At 41.5% G+C, this 22295-nt stretch overlaps 1 protein-coding gene across 1 annotated transcript; it reads right to left on the bottom strand.

The window, feature by feature from the left end:
• Positions 1-12379: 12379 nt before the first annotated feature.
• On the bottom strand, positions 12380-21651 carry slc6a1a (solute carrier family 6 member 1a). Its single transcript, XM_020629510.3, has 15 exons — positions 21311-21651; positions 19913-20296; positions 19529-19660; positions 19276-19376; positions 19040-19149; positions 18753-18885; positions 17926-18060; positions 17718-17821; positions 16982-17106; positions 16705-16817; positions 15925-16056; positions 15570-15672; positions 15167-15267; positions 14836-15003; positions 12380-14686 (listed from the first exon to the last, which is right to left on the bottom strand). The coding sequence occupies exons 2-15, from the start codon at positions 20142-20144 to the stop codon at positions 14231-14233; spliced, it is 2145 nt and encodes a 714-aa protein (XP_020485166.2). The 5' UTR covers positions 20145-20296; positions 21311-21651; the 3' UTR covers positions 12380-14230.
• Between the last annotated feature and the right edge of the window lie 644 nt (positions 21652-22295).

The raw sequence follows: 22295 nt of genomic DNA, 5'->3' as shown, positions 1-22295 counted from the left end.
ATGGGAAGAATAAGAAGCAGACTGATCCAGACACTGACCCAGAAAGACTTTAGTCTTTTCATTATTATATTACAACCCCAATTCCTGAAAAGTTACTGACAGATGTTTAAAAAAAGTTGGAACAGTGACGAAAGTACATTTTTTTGAAATACTTAAAAAAACACCAGATGAAACAACGCAGTAAATGTTGTGTTTCTAAAACGATTCAGAGAATCTGAAGATAACTCTATGCCCCAAAAAACGAATATCCTGTGAAATAACTGCAGTAAAAACAGACACAATTCTTTAGTGGATGTCACTGCATATTCTCAGGAACACTTCCAAAAACCATTGGCTGTGGACACAGTTCATTACTTCATTCACAAATACTAGCTGAAACTCTATCATGCAAAAAAAGAAAGTTATTAACAGCAGTTTCAGAAATGCTGCTGCCTTCTTATTTTAAGTGAACTGAGGCAAAGTGTAAAAGTGTGCTGAGGTCGGACAGGGAAACATTTGACTTTCTATCTGGAAATGCTGGATACCCCGTTCTCTGGGCATAAAGAGGAGGTCGACCACCTTTATCTGTGCACAGTTCTAAAGTCAACATAGATGGTTTTAGGGTGCATTAGTGCACATGGGTAACCTGCACATATGCTGCCAAATTGACAACTTTTTCAGGGAAGGCCTTGCTTATTTTACAAGACAGTGCCAAACCATATTGTGGACATATTAAAACTGCTTGGCTCTGTAGTAAAAGAGCCCGGTGATAATTTTCCTGCTAACTTGAACCAAGAGTGTTTAAAAAAAAAGAAAAAAAAAAAGAAGTGATGCAGGGTGGCAAACATAATAACCCTGTCCAATTTGTTTGGACATTTGTTTTTTTTTAAAACATGGTGCTGGCATGAAATTAAAAACAGGTGTGTAGTATTGCAAAAACAATGAAATGTATGTTCATGTCTAACTATTTTAACACAACGTCCCAACTTAATAGGAATTGGGGTTATATAATGGAAACAAGATAATAAAACTGATCATTCTTGAGAAACCAGGCTTTATTTGATTTCAGAGATTGCCTGTTATCTCTTCAAACCAGCAGATGGCGGTGTTTAACCACTTTACACGAAGCCCCTTATTCTCTCAATCCCTGGAGATGAAACAAAGAGATGAGCGTCATCACTCTGGGGGGATGAATATGACCGTTGCATTTCCTCCCTCTGTCTGTTAGTAATGTGAAAATGTACTTTAAATGTAAAAGTGGTTAATGGATGTCAATACAGCACATTCACGCTGAGGACTGAATGGATAGTAGATGTTACTCAACATGGCTCCAGATCCCAGACTCAAGTTGTAGGGGATCGGTTCTTGAAATTTTATTGGCGATGTATTTATGTTTTGGAAGAATTGTCTTGGTCTAGCATATCTAGTTAATTTTAAAGCTATAAATAGGAATCTTTGAAGATTGAATGAAAATGTAAATGAGTCTACCTCCATTTCATTTTGGCTAATTTGAATTTGCTGAGCGCCATTCATTACTCAAATCTTTCAACTGGCAAAAAAATAGGTTTTTGGTTGTTGTTGCTTCCACCCCTTGGGCCCAAATCTCCTTAAAAGGCCCTCCAAACAGACCACTGCCTCAACGAGATTAGACCCAGCCTTTCACCAATCACAATGCCCCTGCTTCTGCCGCAACAAGCCTTCCAAGGAAGCCTGCTCTTGTGGGATTATGGAGAGAAGATCCACATTTCCCTGCTTGGCCGAAAAAACCAATTGCAGTACTGCACGCAGACACTTGTGCACGCATTCGATATCATAAAACTAGTGTCTAAATCAAGATGACACATCAGGGTCATGCCAAATTTGGCTTGGCCCCTTCAATGTGTGAAGGCCACAAGGAGCATGACATCTGCGGTTGCGATGACGGTTCAGTCTAACAGTTGCTGCCTCCTGTTATTGCTGTAACAGGATGGACTATGCTTCCTTCAGATATGGTCAAGACACACATGTAAAGCATTGTTCTCTCCATTTGGAATCTCTTATGTTAAAGGATAGAACCAATGAGAAGCAGTCAAACACAGTGCGCCCATGACATGGTATGGATTTTCAATTAATCCAGTTGGATAAACTCATGATTTTACTACACACTCGTTTAGAAAAGTGGCCCTTGCAGTGTTACACTCATTGACTCACATCATGCCTGGATTTAAGCTCATATAGATTGAGATCTCCTTCAACGGTTTGCTTAATTCCAAATTTGTTGTGCCTTGATGGGATGCATGGCTGCACCCCTATCTACAGCATCCCAGAGTGCACAACGTCTGGGGAATTTGCATGATTGCCTGTAGATTATTTGAACATTATCTATTCCCCCCCTCCTATTTTTCTTCTTTCTGTGGCTCTCTGCTGTGAGGATGCACACACATCCTAGGGCAAAAGAATCTAAAATAGATCATACAAGCAAACTGGAGTAGATGCACAGGCACAGGAAGCAGCTCACGGGCAGACTTGAGTCATGCTGGCAAGATCATGCACCCTGAGCTGACAGCCCAACACACCCGATTACCAAGCACGTCATTTCTAAAATGCAGCCACAGTATAGGTCGCAAACAAGGGGGGAAATGTAGAGATCAAGCGCCGATTTACCCATAAATGACTCTTGAACGTGGTATGGATTAAGTGCAGGGTTATCATACTTAAAGACCAAACTGATGAGCGTCTCTGGCTCCAGTGGTTGTAGCTCATTCATTCTGTCATGTAGACTGCTGGCAATGGCATAACCTTTGTGGAGGGAAAGGAAGACAACACGGTCACTCTGGATAACAGTCTTGCAATGAACAGAAACAGAACCTGTCAGGCCACCTCAGTGTCAGTTTTCAGCTGCGTACAACCACCAACACACTCTACCAATCGCTCTTTGCCTTTCCCTTACTTCCTTCTTACTTTCCATCAGTTAAGACAGCACCTTTTAGATGTGGCCCTTGTATGTAGTGTCCATAATGCTTTAATCTGGCAGAATCCTATGTGAACATTTCTCCAATGCATCCCCTTTTATGTCGCCCTTCTGCTTTCCCTTGCTCAGTTTTTGACCCGTTTCGTTGCTCTTTTTGGCCTGCCTTTTGGCCGTATGGTGCTTGACACAGCCAGTGATTTCCTACTGTTTGAGTTGGCTTGACTCATTTATATATAATGGATTGATTTGTAAATGATTGATTTTAAGGGCCATCTGCTGCACAATACCATGACTGCGCAGCCACTTGGTTTGCTCCTTCAAGATAATTAATTGCTGCCAATTAGGATGTACAAATGATAGAGTAATATTCCTTGATAGAACATTTTTTCCCTACATCAAATCAGGACCCAGGATAATTACCCAAATTTCATCTTTTTACTACAGACATAGAATTGAGATAGTAGGTTTGGACACTGAGCAGCCGATAAATGCTCTTACCATCACGAAAGGGCAATCTCATGTCTCATTATGAGGCTTATTAGGGCCTACATTACTGCTGCTTGGCTGAGCAGCCTTAATAAGGAAAATGACCCAACACCAATATGAGCAGTTATGTTTCTCCTCTCACATATGTCTACAACGCTCCTACATGGCCCCATCTCTTTCCCCCTTTACTGTCTGCCTCTCCCCATCTTTGCCACATTGCCGCCCCACCTCCAAACCCCCAGCACCACCATCACCACCATTGCCACTCCCCCCCCTTGCGTTTGGCAGTCACACAGTCGGCCATGTGTGTGCTGAAGATGTTACATAATGCCCTCCTTTCACTGCACTCCAGATCAAAGAGAACAATCCAGCACAGAAAAAAAAAAAATGCTCCTTGCTGATTTTTTTTCCTCTCTTCCACCATCACATTGTTTTATCAGACCTCAACTACCCGCAGACTGTACAGTGTGACTGCGTTATCTGCTTCAGTATTCCTCTTCATGTTGAAAATCACACTGAGCAAATGGAAGATGATCAGAGGTTAACTGGGGGAAAAGAAAAAGGGGTTAGAGTGGGAAAGGCATATGTTACAAAGACGCTTAAAGTTTTAACTTTTTTGATGTGCTCCCATTTATTTATTTTGTTACACCTATGGGCATGTAATTCAACATTTACCCTGTCAGAAAAAATCAACGAGACAAGAGATTGATTATTAAAGAACCCAATTGAGTCCCCTAATGAAGAGTACAACAATATTTAATTCATTGTGGCTTCCATATTTAATCCCTGTGGGCCTGCCTCATTTAAATTAGGAAAAAACATCCTGAAAAAAACTGATGAAATTATGATGCAATAATTATTGTTAAAGGGTTTCCTCTCAACATTTTGCAAAATTCTCCTTTGTGTGAATGATCACAATGACTGTCACGATGAAACCTTAATATGTCACCACACAAAACCTTAATCCAATGTAATTTATAGAAAATAAAAAAGAACAACCCACTCCCCCCGCCACCCCTCTCTATATCTAGTGGAAGAAATGGTGACACAGAGAGAGAGAGAGAGAGAGCAATAGAGCATCAAATGCTGTCACAGAGGCCGTGCCTTTCCACAGCCTTGTGAGGATTGAAATAATGACTGTGTGCTTGGGGAACATTTACCTCCAATGCCAAATGTAGGCGGCACATTTTTGGACCATGGGACATGGATGACAAAATACAGAATGGAAAAATGTCAGCCTTTAGAGTGGATTCAAAGAGTAGATCCTCTGAATTAGGGAAAAAGCGTGCTACAGTGGCTTGCAATAAATAACCAAAATTTTGGAAACAGGTTATATGTACAGCTTGCATCTTTGTCTATGACAGTCTATGTATCTGAACCTCAGCTGAGTATTTGATTCCCTCCACAGAGCCAGGATCAGCAGCACTCCTTATCTCTCTAAACCCCCCAGTGATAAAGGGTGGTTCACTGGTCTGAAGGAACAGAGCGGCGGGGTTATCTCTGGCCCTCAGCCCTTGGGGGGGGGGGGGGGGGGGGGGGGGGGGGGGGGGGGGGGGGGGGGGGGGGGGGGGGGTGTGTGTGCAGGTGAGCCAAGAATAAAAGCATCTTTAGGGCACAGCACACGCATGCAGAAGTGAATAGCAGCCTACAAGCTGGGCGGCTGCAGCATCAAACTAATCGTGGGGGAATGGGAGAGGGCAAGGCTTCAGAGTGGGTTTGGCGCTCAAACTGTTATCACACCTGACAGTGTCTGGTTTGGGATCCAGTGGTGCACGCGGCATACGTAAGCGGCTGGTCATCTGTAAGGCAGAGTGATAGGGTGTGACGTGTCACACGCCACATTAAGCCCTGCCAGAGGATGTGTTTGACAGACCACAGGAACTTTACTCCAGCACACAGCGCTTTGCCTCCGCTCATATTATCAGAGCTTCTTGATGGATCCAAGTTCTCATCTTGCGTCTTACTTAAAAAAAAAAATTGACTTCACTGCCATCTCTGACCCTCCTAAATGAAATCTATATGCAGACAATGATGTACACTAAATGAATAACTTACTGAATAGTTAACTGTTGTTAATAATGCATAAACTATTAATTTAATTGTGCATTTCTTACCCTAAAACATTTGTGTGAATCTGGAAGTCAAATCTACATATCACAAAATAAATTGTAAGTGGGACAAAGTTGGGCGATATCCCAGCACCCACTGACTTGCAGCAAAGATCCAGTCCTTTGAATGATGATCAGACATAAGGGAGAGGAAGACTGGAGCATGTGGTATAAATACATCTTTTAATTTGGTGCGAGGGTTAATGTTCAGAAAAAAAGAAGAATCCCAGTTTTGGATGGGACATTTCGACACTTTAACTGCTGAAAACACATTGTAAAATGAGCTCTCTGCGTGCTTTGTATGAATGTAGTCAAAGAGAATAGGACACTAAATTGTGTGCACGATTAACATTATTCACATGTTAATCATGCCCACTGTTTAGTTTGTTGAATTTGGTTGTTATTTAAAAAAAACACTTTTTTTAAGTACAAGTTTTCCTGGATCAGAATTCGACTTGATTTGTTCTCATACTTTAACACTTTATCAAAAGTTTCAAAACATCAAAATACACTACATGCTCTATGTTGTCTCCATCTTGTTCATACGCTTGACAACCTAAATTTGTTGATTTGTTAACATGTAAAAACCTGTGTGGATGATTTAATACTAATAATAGTTAATACTCACACGCTTTATTTGGACTGATTTTGAATCATGCAGAGGTTATATAGTTTCAAATTGAAACATCTGATCGAAATATGCACTAAAGGGATCACAAGTCCATTTATTCTGAAATGTTTTAATATGAAATCTCAATTTTTACATTTATGGCATTCATTGAAAATTCCCCATTTTCAAATGTCATGTGTTTTGTGTCAGAAGAATACAATTTTGTTCTGTTTTCCATGTGTGTTGGTAAAGTTACGTCAGTGGTTGCGCCCCGTTTGCGTCACGGTTTGTCTCTGTCTTGACCTCATTGACCCCTGCTGTGTCTCTCGGCCCGGCAGTGCGCAGGCTCATCTCGTGGCGTCTTACCTGTCACTGTTCAGCTCGGGGAGAGAGGGAGCAGAGCTGAGGTGCCTGAGGAGGAGGAAGGACAGACCGGGCTGGCTGCCGTGGCCCCCTGCCTGGTCAGACTCACTCATCAGTAAGCACAGTTCCAAAATCTCTGTGACAGATCAGAATAGAAAGCATGCAGCACATCATAGCTATGATTCACTGCAGTCCCAAGTCCAAGCACGGCCTGAAGGCCCTCCGACCTCTTAATCATCATGTGTGCCTGTGTAAGTGTGTGTGTGGATGTTGGTTTTTTTTTTTTTTTTTTGAAGAGAGTGAGAGACAAGAGAATGAATGAACTTGTTTGCATACTACATTGCTTCCATAAAAGTTTTCTATGTGTCAGAAAGAGTAAAACGCACCCAAACAGGCCTCACAATGTCTCGCAGAGCTTAGCAAAGTACATGCCTCGTGCGTTAGTCTCAGTTTCTGGCCCTTTCATTTCACGGAGGGGGTCTTTATGCATGCAGGTCGGCCTTAAAAATGTGTGTTTTATTTTGTGCAGTAATAATGTGCAGTCAAGGGCATAACTACATGAGTGAAAATGTCAGATACAGGATAATGCATGCAAAGCACGTGTGGAGGTTACTTGGTCACATTTGCATAAAACGATGTGCCAAAAAACAAATTTGTTTGGACGCACAAACACAAAGAAACTATTATTCGTAACTTCAATATTTACGAGTCATTGCCTGAACAAAAAAACACTGACGCACTCCATTACCGTGAGTTTAAAATGTACAGTCATTTGATTTTAAATGACTCATCCCAATTTTATTTGAATACAGCACCTTTCACACAAACATGGTGCCTAAAGTGCTCCACTTATAGACACTAACAGAAAGAAAATAAATACAAATATTGACAGTAGTCACAATTTTGAACAGTGAAAACAACAAAAAAGTAAAAAATGTGAAAAATATGATCAGTAAAAAGTTTATCACAAGGAGAAAAAAGCTTTGTAAAAAAAAACAAATAATGCAGCCTATACTCAGGTTAAAACATTACTCCAATTTAATGAGAAGAAAATACAGTAAAATAAGATGACTTTATTTTCAGGTCATGAACTTTTGCTACCACCTGCTCCACACCTTCCACAGCGCTCTCAGTCCCCGGCTGTAATAAACGGAGGAGATTCCGCTTGTGTCCTAAGGACTGAAGTGTTAAGTGTGTGCTGGCGTAATCTGACACTATTTATTTAGAAAAAGGGTCTTTACTAAAGCTGTGCCTGAAGCTGCCGCCTGCTCACGTCTTTACACTTAACAAGAGTATTTGTACATACAGCAAATCCATTCCCACACACTCACATTACGTGCATTACATGTGAATGCATTAGTTTATGCAAATGAAGCATGCATCATGACAGCACAAATACACGTCACATGCACACAGGTGCTCTCAGGGGCAGCTTTGCCAGTCGTTGTGGGTTAAATTCCAGGAGATTAGCTGCAGAGAGTAATGACATTCAGAAGAACTCACAGTATGTTTCCTGTGTAGTCATGTACAAGCAGGGAAAGAAGTAACTCCTTTAATAGTTGGCAGAGATTTTCATTTGTCAGCTATTGTCAAAATCCCACAGCCTTAAGAGGCCCAGGGTGCAGCAAAGGGCCTGACATCCTTTGGGCAGGAAATCCAGGAGGAAGCCATTAGAGGAGCTTCACTAGAGAGCTCGCCCTGATTCCAACTAGCTTCTCATCAGGGCACAAGATCATCCAGCGCGCCCACTGTGCGTGACATCCAGGCAGAGTAACATGTCTTGCTCACCATGTGGAACTTCGCCCCTTGGCTTCTGTTTGGTGTGAGCTATGTAGTCCTGTATATAAGTCGGCTCTGAAACAGTAAATTAACTTTAGGATACATTGGTTCAGATATTTTTCTTTTCTTTATCTCAATACTTAGACCATCCCCGACGGTATACACACAGTAAACAGCTAAAATGTAAAATATGTAACACATTTGTAGAATAGGAAAAATGTTGCAGTTTCTTTTCTACATACTTGCTGCTTCTTTTTTCTGTGTTTCACTTCAACTGTTCCTCGGCCTGATTTGCATTCAGTGTTTGACCCAGGCAGTAATCTACAATGACTCCCCCATAAGCCTCTGGCACATTGGGGAGATGTTATAAGCTGTGACAAAAGACAAGAAGCGCCACAGCCAACTGAAAGTAGCAGGGGAAAGTCTCCTGATTAGCTGAAATGTTCCTCTTTATTGGGACTTAAAATTCACTCTCACTTACACCCAGTCATTTTAACAACAGCTGCTTTTTCTGCAATATTTCATGATGTAAAATGCTAGCCCCTTTTTCCGATTATCAGGATAAATGCATAGTTTTATTTAGGAGAAATTCACATGGTAAAATATTTACATTAGGGAGCAGACCGACAGGTTTTTGCAAGTGGTACTGTAAAGAGGCTAAATGGAGGGAGGGCAATGTAATGTGAAACTAAGCCCCTTTTGAAGGGTCTGTACAGTTTCCACAAGATGGGGATTTGTTAGATCAAGCCAATAGATATTTTTGCAGCTCTTTGATGCTTCAGCTTCAGAATCTAATATAATAATATCTGTAGAGAAATGGAATGCTCTGCTTGCCTCTGAGCTTCTCTAAATGAAATAATAACGGCAATATTTGCTGTGTCATGAGAATGCTGAATCCAACAGCAAAATCAATGAGAATCTACAATTTGACATGTCCCAGACTGCACCCATTAATCTTAGATCTTACCCAGCTGCGCTGCATAAATGCGTGATATGTAAGCAGCAATGCAGTGCGTGTGCCGGCAAAAAAAAACACACTTTGGTCCCTTAAAAATGAACCACCCAACAAGTTCATTACAGCAAGGTCCGTATTCAGACTGGAAATGGAGACCAATTAGCATATATGCAGAGTGTGCTTTGCATGCTTGACATCCTCTCAGCCCCTCTGCTGGAAATAGCCATGCACACAACATCCTCTGATTACATTGATATGTAGATTCATGCATCTGCAAAGATTAGTTATTCATTAATGTATTTGCTTTGAATTCTCATGTGAGCGTACCTCAGACAGAAGTCTGGGGCAAATAAAACGCACCAGAGAAAAAATGTCACAAATGATGACACAAAATCCATATAAAAAATATGCAGGTTCGCTGACCCATGACAACATGAACCCAATAGGGCGTTACGATTAAGGAAGTCCTTTGGCACCGAGGTTAAAAACAGAGAAATTGTAAACATAATTATCCATCTTTTCATCTTCACAGTAGAATTAGCTTTTCTTGCTCTAAATGTGGAGTGAGGATTAATCATTGGAGCCTGTGTGACTTTATAAGCTGAAGCGTTCTGTCATCCCTTCATAAAAGCATCATGGATCACCAGTTTGCTTCTTCAGTGTCCTCTCTCGCGGCCACACTGCGAGCACTTTTTAACTTTAAAAATAGGCTTGCGACAGAGAGTGCCAAGAAATGCTAAACACCAAACACTGTCCCCTCGCTCAGATCTGCCCACAAAATGGAGCTGATAAGCCCAGAAACTCTGCATGAAAAAACAGTGTCACGTTCAAATTAATTAATGCTATCTATATCAATTACTGTGTACAGCACTGATATAACCAAACAGCTAATATAGAGTGTGGTTTTATGGTCAGGTTTATCATGGCAACAGAGACAATAGGTTTCATACTATCTACATAATGAGACAGGAGATGAAAAAGACCCTCCCCACACTCTTTGAGAGGTGTTCCCTTCATCGGCTCATAAAGGCACAAAAGAGAGTCTGAATCCCCCAAAATGAATAATAAAAAGCACATAGACTGTCTTGGTAAGGATCCAAGCTGCTCTGAAATCATTTATGTCTTGGCTATTAGCACTGCTGTCACTGAGGTCATGTATAATTCAGTGATGTTGAAGGGTCAGCATTAGAAAGAAAAAAAGCTGATTAACAGACCAAATAATTGACAGTTGAGGTTTTCTCCAGAGACAGACCCGGGATTAATCTGGAAATCTGGCTATTCCAGATGAGTTGGCCCATCTCCAACAATTCTGGAATCAATATTGACCTCTTGGATGCGACCATTTGGATTTTGGAATACATGGACCTTTGCTTAAAAAGCAAGGAGTGGGAGCAGAAAGGTCAAAGACAAAACGGAGGTAACATAATTATTACTTAAAATGATTGTGCAAATCGAAAAATGGGCGGGTCCAGCCTCAGACAAAGACCCCAACTTCTTCCACCACAGCTATTGAAATTTGAGATGAAACTATGGGCTTAAAATTTGCCTTCCAAATTGAATGAAAGCTGTGTTACAAATCCCAGCGTGTTACTTTGATTAAGAAGTAGAAAGCTTGAGTGGCACAAAGGCAGACATTTCCCACCAGGTGACAAATTAAATGGGTCTCGGCTTTGAAGTCAGCAGGTCATGGTCGCCTGGGGAAAAAAAAGGTAGTTAAGAAACTGGACAAATATATCTTCATCCTCAATGGTAGAAAACAATACAAGCAACAATTTTGAACCAAACCCCAAAAGGATGTGAATATTTCTTTGGAAGACATGTTATAATACAGTTTTTTAATCAGATTAATCCATCACTGTTGAAGCTGCTGAAAATTGCTGTCCCTTACCTAAGATTAATTGTGTTCTGCTGCATTTCTCCCAACTAATCAAGAGCTTCCTCCCTCTGTCCTCCCCTGCCCAAAATGATGATCTATGGCTCTGCTGGACGTAAGACATCAGTTTGGGTTGTCTTGGCGGTGACTGGTTTTCATGGGTAATGATGCTAAATTGCACAACTGGGAATATATGATGCTAATAAGTCATCCATCAGGGGCTAGTTTATATGGGCTGACATCAGGGGCATTTTTCAAACCTCAGACAGCTCAGACACAGCTTTGTGTCCCCAACCTCCCTCTTTTTCTCCCTTTCTAACAAACACACACACACACACACACACACACACACACACACACACACACACACACACACTCATCTACACACACAGACACAGTTTGCCACAAGCTACTAGAGGGGACATCTCATTCTTTTTTCCGTGGCGAGTCATTGTGGTGGTGTCAGCTGGTCCCGTCTCCTTTATCACACTGGAAGCTAATGGAAGCAGCAACTGCAGGAGGTGGGGGAGAATAAGCAGGCACTCACACACACACACACACACACACACACACACACACACACACACGCACACACACACACACAGAAACACACACATAGATACACACAAAGCATAAGAGGTTGGGGAGATGGGGCGGTTGGATGGGCACGCCAGGCCCCGGGGCCAGAGCTGTTCTGTGGTGATGTTTTTTTTCTTGCCGAGGAGGCCCCTCTCTATCAGCTTGTGTTTCTGACACTCAATAAACCTCAAGGAAGCGCCGCAGACACTTTTTTTTCTCATCCTCTTTTGATGTTTCTTTTCTCTCTCTCTCTTTTTTTTTTTTACAGTAATGTTTACACTTTTTTTTGCTACCCCCATGGGAGAGCTAAGCTGGATGTCATCCTCGCTCAAAACTACCAAAGAGAGGTTTTTGTTTAATTTTCTCACGTCCCATCTGGCCTCGTTCTAACAAAACAAAAAATAAATCCAGCTATGCATCTTTTCTTTTCTTTTTTTTTTTTTACCACTTAATCCCTCTTTGTACATTTACTGATCTTGCATATATCTTTTTCTATTTACTAGAAATACTCCATAGGCAACATCACAGTTTATCTACACTAGAGGGAACAATAGCCAATTACTACAGGAGGATTCCGCGCTGTGTACATCTTTTGAGAAGATAGTGGGGTTGACCTAATTTCCTGATAAGAGGGGTTGAAAAGCACGGGGGCCTTTACTTTAAACACATACTATAAGGGACATATGCCAAGCGTGTATTGTATTTATATTTTCTATAACTCTTTATTTTTTCAGTCTTTTTCTGTTTGTATAACATAACAATCGTGCTTTATCATTTGACACCATTTAGATACATATCATGTTTATATTATGTTTTACATTAGGCAGTGAGACAGTTAAAAATATACAAAACAATATTGTTTTACTAGACATAGTTTCTATTTTTAATATAATCATCAGTATCTTCATTGTCATCATCATTTCGTATATTTCTGTAAGATATGTGCTTTAGCTTCTGTGATCAAAATATTATTGCAGAAAACAGCAACTCCATTTTTTCAACATTTAGACAATAACTTCCAATGTAATACAGACATTCACAGTTACATGTTTTACACAGTACAGTTTTACAACAAAGTTCCAGAGAAAACTGTGGTAGAGTTAACTTTATACAAAATTCACAGGACATGAACTGTAGCCATTTCATATTTTCGCTCAGTTGTTTTGCTTTTCAGAGTAAACATGTTCTGTTCAACCAGATGCCTTTCACAGTAGCTGCCATAGAAGCAAACTAACATTGTCCTAACACGCCATGGCAAAAGTCTGGGGAAATTAAAGCTTTGTGCTTTTCACTAGTAAAGCAAAGACAACAGAAACAAAAAGAGAAACAGACCACCTGCTTACTGGCCTGCACTTATACATCTACATATGTATTGCTGAATACATATTGATCAAACTATAATTGATCATTACACATAAAGAAAAAATAATGACTGTACTAAAACACAGAGTTGGTCCAGGTTTTTGTGCTAGCATACAAAGTTATATTTTGTATTCTGCCCAGTCATGTAAACAGACTATGGCTTGACTGAAATTGGTCCGTTGGCTTAAGGCCGTCTCTGTTCTTCTTCTCTTTTCTTTTTATTAGTCAGGAGACATTTCAGCAATTTTTTTTTTTTACTGATGTTCCTGAGGAAAGCATGCAAAACGTAAACAGGATTGACTGTCAGCATTAAGGGATAGTCGATGTTTGTAAATCACTTTTCTAACCCTGTGCTTGTTCTTTTTTTTTTTTTCTTCTTCTATTTTGTCGTACTTCTTAGTACCCTGTGCTTTGCCAACCGAACACTAAATGGCATAGTTTTTGCTTTTGTCTGCCTATTGATTTTGGTCCTCCATCACAACACATATAGTATAAAACATCCTAAAAATAACTCTAAAAATGTCTCGATCACATACAAGTTTTCCCTTTTTTTTTTTTACTGAAAAAAAGGAACGAAAAAAATAACAGTCTCTCTCACACACAAAAATCTTTTGCAACAAACACTGGTTTGCTCCAGAGCTCCTAAACATGAACTTCTTATTGGCATTGTGCTTATGTCGAGCTCCCTGTTCGCCTTGTGGCCTATAGTTTACCTCACAGAGTGCAAAGTTTTTAAAAGAGACAACTGTGTGAGGTTCAGTAAACATCCACGATAAAATTGACGCCATCTCTTGCACTCTTCAATGATGTCAATTTTGTTCACTACTTCATCTACTATATTCACACGGTATTTACTTGATTCATGAAGATATTCAACAAATCTCTAATCTATATCTCTATATTTTTTTCTCTTTTCTCACAGTATTACACAGTATGTTTACATCTTTTTTGTTCCGATTTATGCTTGTATTTGTGAACACTAACAGTCTTTGATATTGTTTTCAGAATGCAAACCAACAATAAGACATCATTGGCTTGGTTTTACAAATGCAGAAAAACTAAACGTGGTTTGAAAATCGGTTTTGATCACATATTGCCCCTGGAGGTAGGTGAATCAATTGAAATCTTGGAAGTCCTTTGTAATGTTCTCTTTTTTCTACATGCTCCATGAGGGTTTCTTTGTTGTCTACACGTTGGCCTCTGCATTGGTCAGGTTAGGGGTTGGGCTTGTTGGGTTGGGGGGGTTAACGGGCTCCGTTGGGCTAACTGGGTTTGGTGGTGGGATGGTGGGGCTAACAGTTGTGGTAGTGGTTGTTGGGTTAGCCGGAGTGGCCGTAGTGGTGACGGTGGTGGTGACAGTAGAGGTGGGACTAGTCGCTGGGTTCACCGGGCTAGTGGCAGTGGTCGGATTAGCTGGTGCAGGAGGAGCTGGGTTAGCGGGGGTTATGGGGCTTGTGGAGTTGACAGGTGCCGGACTTGTAGGACTGGCGGGGTTAGCCGGAGCTGGGTTAGCAGGGCTAGCTGGATTGGCTGGATTAGTGGGGCTGGATAGGTTAGCAGTGTTGGTTTCCACCTGCTGCTCGGGTCCGTTCTCTTGAGGTCGCCTGACAACTGCAGGAGGCTTCAGCATTATCCGAAGACGCTATGTCAGAAAGAAAACACAAATGGATTACATAACAGAGGGAAGGGGGTTAGAATAGAGAGACAACAGATCTTTAGCTAAAATGATTACATAATAGCAAAGCAGGTTCTTTAAACCTAAAAACACCCAACTGATAATTCCCTTCCTACCTCTTTGTAGGTGCCCTTGAGTCCCATAAACATGTAGATCATGTATCCTGGTATAAGAACCATTGAGGACAGCGCCATGAGCCAGCCAACTCCCTGACCCCAGCCTGGGAACACATAGTCTCCCAGAGTGAGAGGAACCATTTGTATGGCGCTGAACAAGAACACCCCCTGTGGGAGACAAGAGACACTTTATGCATCCTGACACCAATGACTCTGGGCGGCTCTGTCTGAGCCTGACATGGCTGCAGGCAGGTAATATTGACTTTATTTATTGTCTCATTTCTCATGTCATGACTTTAGATGTACGGTTGTATTAGTTCAGACTACTCACACCGACGATGAGAGGCGTGAACACGACCCAGCACATCTTCCACCATATACACGGCTTGTAGCCAATCATCTCCTCGATGTTGTTGTAGAACTTGTTCACACCTGCGAGACAAATGAATCCATGATCAAAATATTCATATACAATTTATTTCAATTTGCTGCCGGTCTGCCATGCATAATGATGAGGATGGCGAGGTGGAACACATGAGTGCTCACGACCTTGAGGCTTCACAGCGTTTGATGCTGCGCAAATATCATTTTGGAGAGAGGTGCGGCACTTCCCACCGCTATATTTACCCCTGTGTCTTAAATATGTGATATTTTATGACCTTGTTTTGTTTTATTGTCGTGAAAATGCATATTTCTTAATAATAATATAATTACGTTTTGCATGAAATACACACCGTAGACCCAAGATATGGAGATGCACTCAAAGAAGACCAGGAACAGGAGACACATCCCACTGGCAGAATAGTAGTCGAACAGTTTGAAAACATAGATTCCTCCCTTGTTGCAGAAAAATAGACAAGGTCGTTATTAAAAACATTTGTTTTGCAGGTACAGCTTAAAAAAATCTGGCGTTGCATATGAATCAATCACGAGAGCACCTATAAAGTAGCTTCTTGCCCACCACATAGAGGCATGACTTTTTATTAAACTTTTTATCTTTTAATTACATCTCCATAACTCCCCAACTCAATTGATTAATCTGCCGACTTTAACAGTCAGTGGGTACATAAGAGAGCCGCCATGCTGTACCTGTGTGATGTTTGACAGTCCGATCAAATAGGACACCAGACAGACTACAGCGATGAAGATCTCTCGTCGTCCCCTCAGAGCTTGGGGAAACTCATCCACCAGAGCGGTGATGAAGCCTTCCACGGTGCAGAACTGAAGGACAGAATCGTGAAAAAATGCATTAGCATTAGTGTTAACACGTGCACGTTTTGCAGCCGCTGCTTTTAAAAACCTTTGTCACCGAAATCCAGTAAAGGTTTGTGAGTATTTTTTGAAATTGTATTCTTCACTCAAGAAGTTTTATTTTAGCAGTTAGGCTAACTGATGATGAGATATGACATTGTGAATGCAGAGTGCACCAAACCATGGAACACAATCGCTAACGTAATCTTCTGAATGACCAAGCATCCACTTCTTTGAGGCCATTTTGGTAATGACTCTGTTATGCAAAAGCTCAGTTGCTGTGACATCAAGAACAGGGTTATAATTTATGTCTTTTAGTTTGAAGTTCTATTTGTACAAAAAGCTGTGTGAATACTTTTTTTTTTTTGTCTCTGTGGCCTTATGGGAACCCAAACATCAAACACGAGAGAAATCCTGACAGTGAAACCTGTGGGCACACAGAGGTGATAAAGTTGCAGTAAAAAGACCTGACGGTTAATGTCAGAGCTCAGCCATATCTGTCCACAAGGAGAAAATTGCCCGCTTATCATGAAGGGAGCAGGGGCGAGCTGCATGATATGTACCTGCATTTTAAATATTTAGGTCAGCCCGTGAGCAGATCATTTCCAAGCGCCTTACCTGGCTGTCGATCCCCAGCATGAGCAGCATGGAGAAGAACAGAATGGCCCAGAGAGGAGACACAGGCAACTGGGTTACAGCCTCGGGATAGGCCAGAAAAGCTAAGCCAGGGCCTGGATAGCAAAAAGGAAAATCGTGGTATTTAGGTTATTCTCAATGCAAAGTATACAGAAAACACACATAGTAACACAGATTTTGTCAGGATCAGTGACAGCGCAGATTTATTCCGGTGCTGAGACCAATACACAGGAAAGCAAAATATTCAATCCGTAGTTACCTGAAGCCGCTAAATCGGCAATGTCTCTTTTTGTCACGTGAGCCATGAAGCCAACAATAGAGAAGATTACGAAGCCAGCAAACATGCTGGTACAGGAGTTTATGAAGCACACAATGATGGAGTCTCTGGGAGAAGGAAATATAAAATAGGATTATTGTCAAACATTTAAGTTCATTCTTTTTGTTTTTTTGTTTTCTGGTATCAAGCTTCTCTCTAAAACATTCCACACAGGAGAGGCGGCGCTCACAGACGAGCTGTAGAAAGCACACGTTCTGTTCATCCCTTTTGAACATACTGAAAAAACACCTTCTTTTTGTTCACGACAGACATGAACAGATTTAATTTCTGAGCTTGTGAAACATAAAAAAAAATACATGTTTTAAGCTACATATGTGGAAAGTCAGAGCCGTATGAAACAAGGACACAAAATGAATGCAACTATGTTTTTGTATTGGATTGTTTATGTGACCTAGAATGATGGAGCTGCTGGAGAAAACACTCATCAGAGTTTTTTTTCCCCCCCTCCAGCGTGCACACCGAGAATAAGAAACAACCTTCTCCTTTGATTGTTATTGTATTCATGCCAGCTACTCACATTAATAAGACCCTTTAAGGGCTCCTGTTGAGTCCCTTTGAATGAGGCCTTTAAAAGCAGTAATTTAATTACTTGAGCTGCTCTGATTTTTTGTCTATGTCTCATAGATAATCTCGCTTTCTAAATCATTATAAATCTTACCTGTAAACATTGTTATTGAAAGGGTTATAGCTGCCCAGGGCTATAAGTGACCCCAATCCTAATCCGTAAGAGAAGAAGATCTGTGTAGCTGCATCCAGCCATACCTGACAAAGGAACACAAGCATTTTAGCTGCGTGACGCCGAGCTCTGCTCACTCAGGCGTGCAGCACACAGGTACAAATCACATTATGATACAGTATGTCATTACCTCAGATTCTTTGAGTTTTTCAAAGTTAGGGGTGATATAGAACAGAATTCCGTCACTAGCTCCAGGTAGAGTCACTCCCCGGCAGAAGAGAATAAACAGCATGAAGTAGGGATACGTAGCAGAGAAGTACACCACCTATAGTGTGAGACAGGAATCAGCTGGAGGACACGGCTGCATCTTAATTCAATTCATGATGTGTGCAGAATTTGTTAACATTGAATTCACACATTTTCTTTAGAAATGTAATGAGGGCGTTAAAGATTTTCTAGATGTATAGCCTTTAGTCTATTCTAGACAAATAAAGGATAAAGGGGCTAAATACAGAGCAAATATATCACCTGCTTCCCTTCGAGTGCCTGTGTGCATTTATGGCTCTGTTGCAAGCGATTTGTGCACAAAATGTGCAGGGGGATGGGTTTTTTTGTGACCAAAACTAATTTTATTTGCAATGGTCACGTGATGCGTTAGACTTTCGAAATGTGGCACCCCAGGGGAGGGAAGCTGCTCCAAGTCGAGGGAGGAGGACAAAACCAGATTGAAGCGTATGGCTGTTTGTTGCTCCTCCTATCGTGTCGCCACACTCAGTGTAGACTCTGTGTCAGGAGGGTTGGAATTAGAGGAGCTACCAAGAGGGAGACTAGGATTAGTCAACATGAGTGTTTGATGTGTGTTCTCTTATTTTCAAATCAATCTGAACAATGCTGACGGCAATCTAAATGATTGATGATATTACACTGATTAATACTGCATAGCTGTCACTTAAACTCCTTATTGGGAACTAGTGTAGCATGAGAGGTCTTGGATACCCAAATCTGGCAAAGTCTTACCTTTCCTGTCCAGCCAACCCCTTTCCAGATGCAGAAGTATACGAGGACCCAGGCGATGGCCAGCGTTATAGCCAGTGGCACTCGAATCTGGCCTGGTTTTTCCAAGCCATCAGTCATTTCATGCATGTTGCGCCTATAGTCAGAGCGAGCAACAACATGACCATTATCCACACAGAGAAATTAGCATACATCAAAGAGGGGGCTTTCTTTTATGCACTGGGATGCATGCAGGACACTTTAAAGCTCTGCTGTTGTGAAAAGCAAAAGGAAAGCAGTCAATATCTTACTCCCAAAACTCTAGCACTGAACTGGTGAGATTGGTGGTATCTGCAATTGAGTGGTTTGTGTAACATTTCTCTGTGTTCCATGGATTGTTACAAGAGCTCCATGGAAGATCCTGTAAAACAAAAATCACAGTGTTTTTCCCTTCTTGACACACAAGGGAATTTTCAATATCTGTTATAACAACCTTGACCCTATGGTGCTTTTTATGAGTCACGTGAGCACACTGTGAGATACTTACAGTGGTAAAGGAGTTGTACAGGTAGTAAATGGCCCAAGCAATGATTACAATGTAGTAAATGTTAAGCCAGAAGGACAGGACAGCTGCTGCAAGGCCCACACCTATCATACAGAGATGAATTAGGCAGTTTGTCACGGATTTGTGGCCTCCATAAATCCTGACAAAATTATCTCTATGAAAGCAGCAAAGATGATGAATACTTTTCGGACAGGCCTGGTATCAAGAAACAGTTTTTCAGAAAATGTAGGTATACCTTTAAACATAGGAGCAAGTTTCCATACACCAAGTCCTCCAATGGAGGTGTATTGACCAAGAGAGGTTTCCAGTAGAAACAAGGGGACCCCAGCAAATACCAGAGTCAAAAAATATGGAATCAAAAAGGCTCCTGCATGGACGAAAGTAGATTATGCATTAAAAAAAGAAAAATCACAAATCTGAGGCTTGAACTACACTGACGCACTTTTCAAAACATCACATGGCACTACATAAACTAATTAGGGTTGCAAATGTAGGTGTTATTTATTCTTTTCATGTTATCGACACGGTCAATTAGGCGAGCTCGGCTATGTGCGTGCATCGTGGAGCTGAATGGGCCATGCAATGTGCTTAAATTAGCAGGGAAAAAAATATTGTTTACCTCCTCCATTTTTTCCACAAAGATAGGGAAATCTCCACACGTTTCCCAGTCCAATTGCATAACCAACGCACGAAAGGAGAAAATCAAATCTCCCCCCCCATGTTTCTCTATCAGGCAAATCCTTTTTCTGCTTTTCGGGCTTTACGTCCAGTGACTTGGGTTTGTCATTGTTTGTGGCCACCTCGTTCAGTTCTGTGACTTGTCCATCCGTTTTGGTGCCGTTCGTCGCCATGTCTCTGGATTTGGCAGAGGTCCTGGCAGTCGGACGGGAGGCTTCAGCACCAGTCCACGTAGACAGCAGCTTCGCGGTTTTTAGACCTAACCTTTGGACCAAATGTCTGGAGATGAAGCCTGTGCACACACGGCTCGTCAGTCGCCGTTAACCTGGAAGCGTGAATAGAGCATTTGGTCGGTTTTGTGCAGCAGGCGCTGAAAATGTTGGTTATTTGTGAAGCAAATATGGACACATTTTGCACAGCATTCATTTATCCCTCGGCAGGTTCAATATCAAATAGCAAATATATATATTTTTCCAAACATTGACAGTTTAACTGAAATAGCCTATGCATTTATAAATCGCAGATTTAAGCATCTCGTAAACATTTGGGTTCCTGACAACGTTTTTCATTCATATCTGACTCAACAAAAACATCCAAAAGCATCGATGGCAAAGTCATGCTGGACCTGATCCCAGAACTAAAACACATACCACAGATGCGCGTAAATTAAAAACAGATCAGCACACACTGTAGCCGTGTTAAAGTCTGCATTAAATAAGAAAGAAAATAAAAAAGAAAAGGGAAATGAGAGCCATAGTAACAACGAAAACTTTATGACAAATTCACAGGATCCAAAACATGCACCTCAAGCGCAAGACGCACCGTAGCAAAAGCAAATAGCCTATGAGAATTAAGCATAGTCAAGTCCACCAATTACCACCTGCAGATTCTCCAAACAGTTATCAACGAACAGATTTTCAAGCAGCAGGGACACAGAGAGGTCTCAAACAAACTGGAACACAAAACGCATAATGGAGACAAAGGGATGTCCAATGCGTAAAAGCTTTACGCATCAAGCTGCACAAATAGCCTCCCCATTCTGCCCGATTAATTGAGAACCAAAAGCGTTATTAGACGCACCAGAACGCATCTCCACATTTTGCAGCGTCCAATAGACTGGCAAACAGTAATCAATTCTGCACTTATTTGGCTACACCGTGTATGTGCAGAGCTCATCGTGCAGTCAGTAAATTGACCCCAGCAACACATTGACAGTCTCATTCACAATTGAATCACACTCTTAAAGACAAAATGATTAAAGAACCGTGCATTTGACTGAGGGTTCAAACACGCACACACGCTCAGACAGACGCAGAAATTCAGCAGCCAATTTACTCACAATGAAAGTGGGAGCTGTGCCGCCGAGGATCCGCTGCCTGCCACAAATCTCGAAGCGAGGTATCCGTAGATTCCTCCTGTGGATGAAGTTGTAAACTCCCAGTATTTCTTGGAACATAAATAGATTTAACTTCCATTAAAAGACTTAGAGGAACCATGCAGCGTTACAGAGGATGTCCAAGCGGGAGCTGTCCAGCGGGGAGCAGTGCTGAAGACCAGGAGGAGGAAGAAGAGAAGGAAGAAGAAGAAGAGGAGGAGGAGGAGGAGGCTGAATCAACACGGGCAGCAGCCGCTTCGCCTTGTGCGACTGTCTAACATCAACAACCAGAGACTCAACTCCCATCTACACAGCCTCAATGTCATCTCAAAGTCGCCCCCCCCCCTCCTCATCATCTTCATCATCCTCTTCTTCATCTATAGGCTGCACTCACATCGCACTCGCAGTGTTTGTTTTTTTAATAGTTCATTTGTACTCTCCCCCCCTCTACTTTAATAAATACAAATATTGAGGTTTTCACATTTATCTCCAATATAGGCCTATAGCGACGCATTTTTAATGCCCATAAACTGACAAGAAATGAAGACAATCCAGTTTGTGAGTGATGGATAACTACTGGTGACTAGTGATGGATATTGTCTGTTTGGGGGGGTTTCTTCTAATCTTTAATCCTTATTATTTCTTCACACAAACAGCTTTACAAATCATCGGTTTAAACGTAATTTCATCCCCCCCCCCCAGCGGCACAAAATGTGACCCCCGCCCACAGCCACCCACCCACCTCCTTTAGCCCCCCCCTACCCACCCCCTAAAAAGATCACCCCCTCCTCCCTTCCAGTGATAAAATGTATGGTGTAAAATGGAAACATATTGAGGGTAATAGAAGCAGCATTATCGGGTCTGAGGCCAGTCAGCGGCTCTCTGCAAATCTGGCAAATTGTGATAAAGGGAGCCCGTCAATAAAGGGAGGGAACACTAGCTGCTTGTC

Source organism: Labrus bergylta, chromosome 12 (assembly GCF_963930695.1).
Source record: "Labrus bergylta chromosome 12, fLabBer1.1, whole genome shotgun sequence".
In the NCBI taxonomy this organism is placed as follows: domain Eukaryota; kingdom Metazoa; phylum Chordata; class Actinopteri; order Labriformes; family Labridae; genus Labrus; species Labrus bergylta.
Note: the sequence above shows the minus strand (reverse complement) of the source record. Positions and strands in the feature narration are given on the sequence as shown.

Bases quoted from the DNA above. Each gene is read 5' to 3' on its own strand.
- slc6a1a (XM_020629510.3), bottom strand. From the start codon at position 20,144: ATGGCGACGAACGGCACCAAAACGGATGGACAAGTCACAGAACTGAAC. The intron at 16,057-16,704 runs GTAAGGCGCTTG...TCTGTCCTTCAG, and splicing joins TGCTGGGGATCGACAGCCAG to TTCTGCACCGTGGAAGGCTT. The intron at 15,004-15,166 runs GTGAGTAGTCTG...TGTCTCCCACAG, and splicing joins TCACGCCTCTCATCGTCGGT to GGGGTGTTCTTGTTCAGCGC.